The sequence below is a fragment of the Trichosurus vulpecula genome, chromosome 3, assembly GCF_011100635.1.
Source record: "Trichosurus vulpecula isolate mTriVul1 chromosome 3, mTriVul1.pri, whole genome shotgun sequence".
In the NCBI taxonomy this organism is placed as follows: Eukaryota; Metazoa; Chordata; class Mammalia; order Diprotodontia; family Phalangeridae; genus Trichosurus; species Trichosurus vulpecula.
The window spans coordinates 113,346,273-113,357,774 of NC_050575.1; the positions used below are offsets into that span (position 1 = coordinate 113,346,273).

Here is an 11,502-nt window from a genome sequence, read left to right on the forward strand (position 1 = left end):
GTAGTCCCTCCCCACCTCCAGCTCTTGGAAATCCATATAGTTTTCTTCAGGACCCAGCACAAGCAACACCTCCTACAAAAGTTCTTTCTTGCTCCCCCAGCTGCCACTGCCTCTGCTTTCCAAATTAACCTCATGGTTATTTTATTTATGCCTGTGCTATAACCCCATTATATATATTCATGGTGTCTCCCCAATAGAATGGAAGTTCCTTGAGGGTAAGGACTGTTTTATTTTTTTGTATTCACCTAGCATGGTGCCCAGCAAAAATGATCACTTAACGTAGTGCTCTTTCTCTGTCTCTGCCTCTGTCTCTCTCTGTCTCTGTCTCTGTCTCTCTCTCACACACTCACACACACACACACACACACACACACACACTCACACATCTCATCTGTCCCTATCCACTGGTTCCTTCTCTACTGCCTTCAAACATCCCCAGTCTCCTCCACACTTGTATCCCTCTCCCTGCCCTCAACCTGCCATCCTTTCTCTCTACTCTATTTCTTGGCTGTACTCCTAGAGAAAGCTGCTTAAACTCCTCTCCAGAGCTCCAATTCAGTCCTCAGCTGGCTTCTAACCTCATTACTTGGCTGAAACCACTTGCCAACCTTATCTCTTACCTGCCAATTCTGACAGTCCTTTCTCAGTCCTCATCCTTCTTGACCTGTCTGTTGCATCTGCACTGTTGATCCCCCCTCTCCCTGGATGCTCTCTCCTCTCTGGGTTTTTGTGACACTATTCTCTCCTGGTTCTCCGATCTATCTGACAACTCCTTCCCTGTTTCCTCTGGATATCATGCCCCCTACCTATGATAAGTCTGTCCTAGGGGCTCTCTTCTCTTTTTCCCTACACTCTCAATTCTTGGCCTCATCAGCTCCCATGGGTTTAACCATCACATCCATACAGCGGCTCACAGATCTACATGTCCAGTCTTGGCCTCTTTCTGGTGATATAGGATTAAGTCCTACATCACTTACTACTTACTTGAAAGGGATGACCCAAGACACCTCTTAAACTCAACATGTCTGAAAGAGAAGTGATTGGTTCTTTCCCAAAATCTACCCCTATTCAGAACTTCCCTATATGTCAGAAGTCCCTCTATTCTTCCAGTCCCTCAGCTTTATAACCTTGGTGTTACCCTCAACTCCTCACCCACTCATGTATCAGCCTGCATAGCCAATCAGTTGTTGGATTTTGCCATTTCTACCTTCACAACATTTCTCCTATCTGACCCCTTCTACTCACACAGTCACCTCTGGCCTAGGCTGTTGTGATGGTCTCCTGCCTCATCTCTTCCCACTCTAATCCATTCTTTTCACAACTGCCAAAGTAGTTTTGAGTGATTTTCCTTAAACATAGATCTAGGTGATTCCCCTTCAAATAAATTCCAGTACATTCCTGTTGCCTCGAGGATAAAATGTTCCCTTCCACCAAAACCACCTGGACTTTGCCCCTGGGTCCCTGGGCCCTTGTAGGTGAATGTTCACTCTGTATTGACCAAACCAGGGCTCCAAGTACTTCTCAACCATTTCCAAACCAAATTCCAAACTTATTCCCCTGGCTTCTAGCTACTCTTTATATGTTGCCTTTCCCAATGTAAATCTGAGATTCTTGAAGGCAGGGACTTTCTTGCTTGCCTGGATTTGCATGTCCACTATTCAGCAAAGTGTCTGGCCATTAGTAAGTTCTTAGTCAATGCTTTGTTATTCGTTCATTCATTCATTACAGCCTAGTTGAAGCAACAAGGTACCCTAAGGGAGAGACAATAGGTAGCATGTGCCAGTTGAGTCAAACCAATGCACCAGTTTGACCACCACCTTCCTCTCTGCAGCCTGATAGAGACAGTCTAAGACCCTGTACCCAAGAACTCCAATATTAACCCCTATCCTGCCCCCAGGCCACAAGCCCTGCTTCCAGCCCAGCCCTCAAACGTATCCTAGGAAGCAACCCCAATAAAGATGTGGGATGGCAAATGCCTCTGCAGGTGCTAAAGCCCCCACCTCCTGAGACCCAGAAAAGAAAGTTCTCAACATCAACGTCCTTGACACTGTCACATGATTCAAAATCAGAAACAGATAAGATTTTATTAGTGGGAACAACATCAAAGAAGATGCATTACCATCTGTTTTGCTACTGCACCCTAAGGACCACGGACCCTTCCCATCTGACTTGTAGCTGAAATCTCCTATGTGCCATCTCCGCCTCTAAAACAGGAGCTCTGTGTGAGCAACGTCTGTCCACGACTTTTTATTTGTAACCCAATCTCTTAGCTTTTGCTTTACATATAGTACACACCTAACAATCCATCTTTCTGGCTTAATTATACTTTACTCCCCTTCCCACATTCTACAGTGCAAAGAAACTGGCCTCCTCCTGACCCTCAAATACTACACTCCATTCCCGTCTCTTTCCCTGCTTGTGTACTAGCTGTGCCCATGCCTGGGACCCTCACCTCTGCCGTAAAGAATCCTTCCCTTTCCTTAAGTCTCTACTCAAGCACCAACTTCTATCTGGGATGGTTTTATTGATCCCTCTCATCTGATAGTGTCCTTTCTCCCTCCTTAGCTGTGCTGTATTTAACTACCTAGTATTCATTTTGTATTTGTACTATATATGCTTATAAATGTATAGACTGTCTCTCCCAACAGAACACAAGCTCCTCAAGAATAGAAAGAACCTAACTTTGTTGTTGTTTTTAAATCCTTGTCTCCCAGCACACTGGCAGGCACATGAAGAGCACTTGAAAAGCTTGTTGATGACTGACTTTTGATAAGGATGACCAAGACACTTATCGAGGGTAGCCTGTGTTCTACTCAATCCTGTAATCACTTAAACTATTGGATTTAACATGAGTTACAGTGGATTTCGAACATGTAACAGGGATCAAAACAATTAGCAAAAGAAGAGGGAAAAATTATCTATGCAAACATACACTAGAAGGTGAGGGGGGATGGAGTAAGGTCTTATCCCCAACCTGGGAGGTAATCTCTGAAAGGACTCTCTATCTGGGGTGGGTATGGGAAGGTCTCTGGTACAGCCCGGTGGAGGTTGGCCGCTTTCAGCCACATAACACCTGGATCTCCATGCACCATGTTTCTAAGCTTTGAAATTCTGGATATTTCCTCCTCTTGCCCTATGAGGTCTCAGGAATTGCTCAGATTTCTGGTTCCTGGATGTCACTACTATAGTGTCTGGCTGTGAAGTTTCCCCTCTTTCTCCCTCTAGCCTGAAAGTCTTCTCCCCTCTAGTCAGAGTCTGCAGCTCTTGAGAGTTAGTTGATCTCAGTCCTTCTTTCTACAGGCCATATTTGAGAAAAGGTCTTGGAGCCACATGGGACCACCTTTTGTCACCTCCGTTGTTTTCTTGCCCATTATTGTTTTCTCTGAACAAATTAGGAGGTTGCCTTTGATACACTTATAGCAACCTAGCTATAACAGGTGATTTTTATCATGATCACCAAGGTCACATTGGCAAAAATGACTAAAGATGAAAAAGTAAACATTGAAGAAGCTAGAGAAAGATATGCACACTAATACACTGTTGAAAGAGTTGTGAATTGGTCCCAAAATTCTGGAAAACAATTTGGCATTATGCTACAAATAAGAGAGTAAAATGTCCATACCTTTTAACCCAGAGATCCTACTGCTAATCATATATCCTAAAGAGGTCAGAACCAGAAAGGTCCCATAGACACCAAAATATTCACAGAAGCACTTCTTTTGGTGCCGAAAGATTGGAAACAAAGTAGATGTCTATTGATTGGGGATTGGCTAAACAAACTGTGGGACATGAATGCAATAACATTACAAGACTCTAGGATCCTACTACAGCCTCTGAATTCTCTCTCTACAGCCTCCCTCTTCCTCTAAACCGGAAGTCTCCTTGTCCCTAGTCAGAACCTACAATTGCCCTGTGCAAGGGGCATGTCATCTCTCAGAAAGCAGAATCTTGGGAACTTCTCCAAACAAGAATGCTCCCTAGGTTCAGTTATCAAGGGGGATGTAGTCAGGATATGCCCCATTACCCTAGTGTTGTTCAGTCCATGACCCCACTTGGGGTTTTGTTGGCAGAGATACTGGAGTGGCTTGTAATTTCCTTCTCTAGCTCATTTTACAGATGGGGAAACTGAGGCAAACAGGGTTAAGTGACTTGCCCAAGGTCATACAGCTAGTAAATGTCTGAGGCTGGATTTGAACTCAGGCATGAGACTCTTTCTGACTCCAGGCCCAGCATTCTGTTCAGCATGGTGCCACCTAGCTGCCCTGTTACCCTAGAAATGGCCATTCCCGCGCTGCAGTGAGGGAAGGCAAGAAGAATAAGTCATAACTTGAGTTGGCATGTGCCCTTCAAGAACTCTCCAAAAACAGAACCAGCTGCCTAAGGTAACAGCAAGCTCCGGAGCGCTGGAGGATATGCAACAATAACTCCTACTACAAATGGAAGGGCTGGAAGGGACTTCAGAGATCATTTAGTCCGATCTCGTCATTTTACAGAACAGGAAACTAAGGCCTGGAGGAGGAAGTAACCTGCCCAAGGTCACAGAGCAGCAGAAGTGGCAAAAGTGGCCTTCTGGGCTTTTTAAAGCTTCCAAGTCCGGCGCTTCCTCCTGTTACACCATATACTATTCCTACTCATCCCGAGGTTTCATTACCTCCTGTCTTATACCATTATCTGACCTTACATCCTACCACCACCCACCCTCAGCCATCCACAGCAGCTGGGAGCTCCCAAGGTAGAGACAGCTTCTTTTTGCCTCCCTCACAGGGCTAAGCGTGGGGCCGGGCAAATACACACTAAGAATGAGAGAAAGAACCCTAGTGATCATGTATTCCTACACCTTCATTATACAGGAGTAAACTGAGGCCAGAGAAGAGAAGTGACTGGCCTAAGGTCACAGAGGTATTAAGCAGCAGAGACTGCTTCAAGCCCAGGGCCTCTGCCTCCAAACCTGGGCCTCTCCCCACTTCCCTTGTTGAATTCCCAAGAAAATCAGCTGAGCAGGAACAGGGGGTTCCTTTATCCATTATCTCTGAGTCCCACAGACTGATTTCTCTGACACCCTAGAACCATGGCCTCCCTCTACGTGTGTGTGTGTGTGTGTGTGTGGGAGGAGGGGATGACTCTCTTGGACTCACCGGTTTCATGATCCAGGTGATGCCGGGAGTTTTTCGAAACTCTTCCACAAAGAGATGATAATCAGAAGGCAGTTCAAAGGTCTTAGGGAAGAAGTCACACTTAGCTGCTTCTAGTTTGCCCATTTCTCTCTCCAGCTGCTTCCGAAAGCGTTTAAGGTTCTTCACCATGTAGTTCTTCCTTGTTAGCTGAGGGACCACACAGAAATGGAGTCAGCCAGCCCCCTCACATCCAACCCATGGCCCTCACCTCCAGCCTCCTACATCCACCTGAACTCTTGTGCCCACGGGCCAGGCCAAGGCCTGTGCTGCTAGTCTATAGGCTAAGTTTATACTGCTGCTGGGAGAAAGCAATTCCCTTCAGCCTGGATATTCCAGAAACTCAAACAAGATGGGAAGAGAAGACTGCCCCCAAACAAGGAAAAGTCTAATCCTTCAAGGGGCACCTGTGTTCTATCATGGGGTACTTGTTAAGCCTTTCTAGGCCCTTCCCTCCCCCAAATGCTTCACCTCATAGTGATTTCGGAAGTGGCTGATTCGAACATGTTCATCCATATAGGTGTGGTCAAAGTTCTCCCGAAGCCAGCTGACATCACACCAGTAGAAATCCCATTCCCCCTCACTGTAGGGAACATGAGTTTTGGTCACCAAGGGACCCTGAAGGACTCTAGTCACAATAATTGAGAGTGGATGGGGAAAAGCCAAGACCCCAGATTCTTACTCTCTGATTACTGAAGAGGCAGGGTCTGATGCCCAAAGACCCCTCTGGACATGGAATCAGGGGAACTGGGTTTAGGTCTTGATTTTTCCAGGATTCAAACACAGATCCTCTCTCTCCAAATCCAGTCCACTATCCACTTCAGAACACTGCCTCCCTATTCATGCCTTAGTACAGATGATGGAAAATTAGCTGGAAAGGGAAACCTTGATCCCCCATTCCTCAACTATAGGAGAGAAAATAGGAAAAGAAAAATATTCTAGAATTCAATGAAAAGGTCTCACAAATGAATGAGTTCTCAGATGAGTGAGCACCTAGACCTATATTCAAAGGAGTTAGTTCCACGGGGTACAAAGAAGCAACTTGGAGGGTTCCTACTGCCTCTCTCTGGAGGTAGGGCTAAGATTTCCTTTCCCGATTCCCTTTTGGCTTAGAGGGCCAGCAGAAATGGGTGTTAGTAAAGAAGTAGGCTCCTGGCTTTTTCCTATCCCCTCTCAATAGGAAAACTACTGGTGACTCAAAAAAGAGGTTACAGTATTTCTAGGCTCTTCAACTCTGAGCAGTTCACCCACTAAACTAGGGTCTGGGCTGTACCTGAGGTCCTACAGGGGGCTGAGACAAAAAGACCCTTAAGCACAGTGCGGTTCGAGCAGATTGCTTTCTTCACTGTGAGCCTCAAGGTGTGAATGGTCACGAGCTACCCCCTCCTCTCCTTAACCAAGGGAAAAATGGAACCCAAAGGACAGCAGGAGACACTCAGAGCAGAGAGGTGAGGGAAGGGCTGTCTTACTCCTTCACTTCCACCCATCCAGGCCTTCGGCGGAGGACGTCCGTAAGAGTGTTCATGACCGTGCACTTGAATCGGATACATACTTTCTGGTCCCTAAGAGACATACCCACATCAAAAATTTCACAAAGTCAATGGCTTTCCAAGGGAAGTTCTGGGAAGGCAGAAGAAGGTTATGAAAAGAAGGCTCCAAGTCTCTCCGCTGGACCTCTCCTTCCTTCCCTTCCCTCCCCTACAGCCTTGCAACCCTTCTTCCAACTCCCTTCTAGCTTCAGAATTTGGAATCCCAAGAACACAAGCTTAGGATCCTGCAATTCTTAAAAGTTGGGAGTGAATAACTAGGCTAAATGGCAGGGAGGGCAGCAGGGGAAAGTATGGAGAGTGAAGATAAGGGGAGAGATTTTAGTGTTGCCAATCAAATAAAACACATGACAAAAGTTATCTCACACATTTAAGAATCCTGTACTGTTGGGGCTAAAAGGGAACTTCTACGGCATCCAGTCCAATCTCCTCATCTTACATATGGGGAAAAAAACGAGGCCCTAATCAGGGAAACAGAATGTATTACAGATCACAAACTCATAGCTGGAAATGCCCTTCGAGGTCATCATTTTACAAATCTCAGAATCTCAGAGAATTCTCAGAGAGATTAGGCCACTTGCCTAGTCACAGAGATAATAAGGGCACAGTCAGGATTCGAACCCAGTCTTCTCACTCCACAATCAATGTTCTTTCCACCACTGCTCAGGAGGAATGACTTTGGAACAATTACAAAGTGAAAAACCATTCTGCCCTTCTAGTCACCCAGTTCTTTAGGCAAACAGAAGCCCGTCAGGGTGAACAACTCTGAGCCTCGCATTCTCATTTATAAAATAAGGGCCACAAAGCCACTACCGCTGACCCTCCCAGAGGTTGCTGGGAGGATTGCATGAGGTAACAGAAATGGAACTGCTTTACAAACGGGTGGAGCCATGTGTTACAGAATTGCTTCTGGCCTTGGAACTGGACAACTGAAGCTCTTTCCTTCTAGTCTTCCTCCAAAGCCAGGCCACTCACCGCTCTTTTGCCTTTGGTGCACTGTGGGTCTTAGCACACTGATTCTGGAATTCAAAAAAAGGAGGCAGGAGATCAGCAGCCATTCCAGGGGGCAGGAGTACAAGGCAGCAGGTGCTGCTCCAGGGCTTCCTGTGGAGGACCCTTTACTCAGAGGTGTACTAAAAAGCAGCAAATGAGCCCCACATATGCCACCAAAGATCAGACTGTTACCAAAGAGGGAAGGAGGGCTGTGAGGCTGGTCTCAGAATCTGCAGGGAGATGGGACCATTTTGTTCTTGGATCATAAACCATCACCTGGTCACAAAACCTTGGGCAAGTTCCTTCCTCTCTCTATGCCTCAGTTTCTCCCTCTTAAAAATGGAGAAGCCCCAGGGTTAGATTAAACCAAATCAACCAATTAATAAGCATTTATTAATTATCTCCTGTGTGCCAGGCACTGTGGATATAAAAACAAAATGACCCCCGTTGTCAAGGAGCTTACATTTTGTCAGTGAAACAACTTGTACACAAATAAGCAGAGTATATACAAAATAAAATACAAAGTAATTGGGGTGAGTGGAGGGGGGAGGCCTTAGAAACAGAAGACATCAGGAAAAGCCTCCAGTAGGAGATGGCTCTTGGGCTAAACTTTAAAAGGAAGCTAGGAATTATACAAATTAGAGGTGAGAACGAAATGCTTTCCAGGCAAGGGGAAAAGGTGCTGAGAGGGAGAGGGAACAACCAAGAAGCCAGTTTGGGTATAACAAACAGTGCGTGGGGCTGGTAGGCTGGAGGCAGAGAGTGAGGAGCTGTGTTTTAACCTGGAGACAACAGGGAGCCAGGGGAGCTTTCTTAACAGGCAGAGTGGCTGGGGCAGATCTGTCCTTTCAGAATATCACCCCGTAGAGAATTGCATGGAGAAGAGAATGATTGGAGGCCTGGAGTAGGAGATAGGGTGGAGGTGATGTGATTGGATGAGGTCATGGACTCCAAAGATATTATAGAGATTGACACGACTTGGCAACTGTTTATGAGAGGTGAGAGTGAAGGCTAGGGGATGATTCCTAAGATGCAAACTTAAGTGACCAGAAGGATTACGGGTATCCTCATTAGAAATAGGGGAATTAGGAAGAAGGTTTTGAGGAAAAAGATAATGAGCTCTATTTTGGACGTGGTGGGTTTTAACAGCAGTTAGCGATGTGGGTCTGGGGCTCAGGAGAGACTAAGGCCATTTATGTCATCTACATACCCATGACAGTTGAATCCATGAAAGTAGGGAAGATCACCAAGAGAGTAGGTGTAGAAAGAGAATTCAGGACAGAGCCTTGGGGGATTATATATGTATGCATGCATGTATATATGCATATGCTGTGTATGTATAGGTATAGGCATACACATATTATGAGTTTATATATATATACACATGTAGGCATGTATATGTGTACGCATCCATCCGGCAAAGGAAACTGAAAAGTAGTGGCCAGAGAGAGCCAGGAACATTTTAACTATGTGGGAAAAGACTCCCAATTTGACAAAAACTACTTTTGTTCTGTAAAACTTGGATTCAGTCAAAAGGTCGCACCCAAGGACCTAGAAGGCCACATGTGGCCTTGAGGCTACAGGTTCCCCATCCCTGGTCCAGAGGGTGAAGATCCTAGTCTACCCACACTGAAGATGCCATGGCTCAAATTGGTAAGAAGAATGGCCATCCTGATCTTGCTCCCTCTCTTTGGGGAGACCCAAATGCGCCTGGATAGGGTGTTGTTTTGAGCCATGGTACCCTTGGAGCCAGCACTGCAGGTGGGGTGGTACAGCAAGCCAGCCTGGAATGGAATTCCTGAAGCCAGGGTGCAATTATTGTGATGTAAAAACAAAAGGCATGAACATAATGTCTAACAGATTAAAAAAAATAAGTGAAGGACTTAGACTAAACTAATCTTTAGGGCTCCTTCCAGGTCTGATTATATTTAAGTCTACACTGCAAGACCTTGGGCCTGGGCTTTGGACAGCCCACGAACTGAAATGGAACCAATCAGGGAGGCAGGAGGTAAGTTCAAGGACGATGCTGTAAACCCCTTCCGCCCCACCAGGAGGTGGAGCTGACAACCTCTTTAGCCCTTAACCCTCACCTCCCCATGTGGCCTAGAACTCTGGCTATGCCGGCCGCATCCAAGGCACGCCTTTGACTTGGCAGCCCGGATGCAAAGGAGAAAGACCGCCAAAAAAGGTTCCTAGAAAGTGATGGGAGCCCGGGAGTTAAGGTAATCCTCTAAGTCCCGCCCCTTTCGGGGAAGGACACTCCCACAGCCACTGAGAAGAGAGCCTGTTTCTCCGCCCACCTCCCAGAACAGCCTTGGCAGCCCAATGCATGCCGGGACTTGTAGTCGCCTGCCCTGCGTTTCCCGTCCCTCACCAGGGCGTTCAGTCCAGGAGGAGCTCTCTCTTCTGTCCCCTACCCCCGGCCGATGCTGGTGTCTGTGGTCCTCCGGCAGCTTCGTCTCCCTCCCCGGGGAGGACGGCAGCGCCGCTGCTGGTTCGGCTTCCTCTTACCTTCGGTTTGGACATTGCATTGCCTCTCGGACATCTGGGGTACCCCTCCCCCGCCGCCTGCCTTAAAAACACCGCCGCGTCTCTCCGCCTGTGCGTCGCGTTGCCAAAGCAACGCTTTGGTGCGATTCCTCCGTCTGCCTCTTCCCCCACCTCCCCGCCCCGTCCGTCAGGGGCTGAACTTGAACGCGATAGGCGGAGCCGCGGGCAGGGGCGGGGCAGACGCCCTATCGCAGTGCGCACCTCGGGTACTCTCCGCGCTCTCCACGTGTTTGTTCAGCGCTTCCCTGCCCACGGCTGAGCAGCGGTAGGCTTGTAGAGCCCTTGGCTTTACCTGGTGACGACATTTATTTTCTGTAGGGTACGTGACTCTGGTTAATTAAGGAGACCGAGAGAGGGAAAGCGATCTACCCAAAGGCACACAGCAAGTGAGTGGCAGAGGCAGGATTCGTTGCCACCTGGGTACTGAGAACCTCCCCCAAGGCTTCTTCCGCTGTATATTCATGCAGTACAACCATGTATGGATCCTTGTGTTTGAGGATCTTGTGGATCACCGCCTGAGGATGATGTAACTTCCAGCCGCCCTCCTTTTCTCGTGTGCGTGCGTGCGTGTGTGTGTGTGTCTCCATCACTCAGCCTCCACACGAGCCCGGGGGTGGCTCCTCTGCGGATGTGTCACTGTCTGCCCTCAAAAACGCAACTCAAAGATCATTTATTAAGCAACTACAGGGTGTGAGGCACTGTGCTAGACCCTGGTTATACCAAGTGAAACATTCCTGGGCTGTCTGCACCCATAAATAGACTATGACTAGATTAGAGATATCCTCCCTTACGTAGACTGATCCTGGGAAGAGGTCCCTGTTACTTCCTCTTCAAACAAAGAGCGCCCTTGTTTGGGAGTCAAGAGACTCGGGTCCTAGTTTAGGCTCTATTACCAACTGAATGTGTGCCTTTGAATAAATTACTTCTCCTTAGTGGGCCCTGTTGTCCCCATCTGTAAAATGGACCCTTCCAGCTCTGCCATTCTATGACAAATATCCTCTCGTTCCTATTTCTGTCCCCCTCACTTAACATCCCCTTTCCCTCACTCGAGGTATAGAGAGGCTGTGTATCTTTAACCAAGCACAGCAATGACAGGGATCCCACCCCAGAATTAGTCCCTAGAATTAACTGTCTTTCCCTACCCTTCTTTCCTTCCCCTGCCCCCCCTCTACATGTCCAGCTTCCCACAGACCCATGCATGGTGCCTGCTTGTGACAGCCCTACCAGGGTTTGCCCTCCCC

The 11,502-nt window shown here is 47.4% G+C and overlaps 1 protein-coding gene across 5 annotated transcripts in view; it reads right to left on the reverse strand.

Moving 5' to 3' along the window:
• Positions 1-10,357, reverse strand: part of TTLL9 (tubulin tyrosine ligase like 9) — a 36,797-nt gene extending 26,440 nt beyond the window's left edge. Inside the window, exons 1-5 of one of the 5 annotated variants that reach the window (XM_036753091.1) lie at positions 10,223-10,357; positions 7,694-7,737; positions 6,641-6,733; positions 5,643-5,754; positions 5,136-5,321 (exon numbers count right to left, since the gene is read on the reverse strand). In XM_036753091.1, the coding sequence (XP_036608986.1) occupies positions 5,136-5,321; positions 5,643-5,754; positions 6,641-6,733; positions 7,694-7,737; positions 10,223-10,237 (450 nt within the window). In that variant the 5' untranslated portion in view covers positions 10,238-10,357. Of the gene's footprint in view, positions 1-5,135; positions 5,322-5,642; positions 5,755-5,853; positions 6,205-6,640; positions 6,734-7,693; positions 7,738-10,222 lie in introns of those variants that run through there. The other 4 variants (XM_036753090.1, XM_036753092.1, XM_036753094.1 and 1 more) reach the window with 4 other exon arrangements.
• Between the last annotated feature and the right edge of the window lie 1,145 nt (positions 10,358-11,502).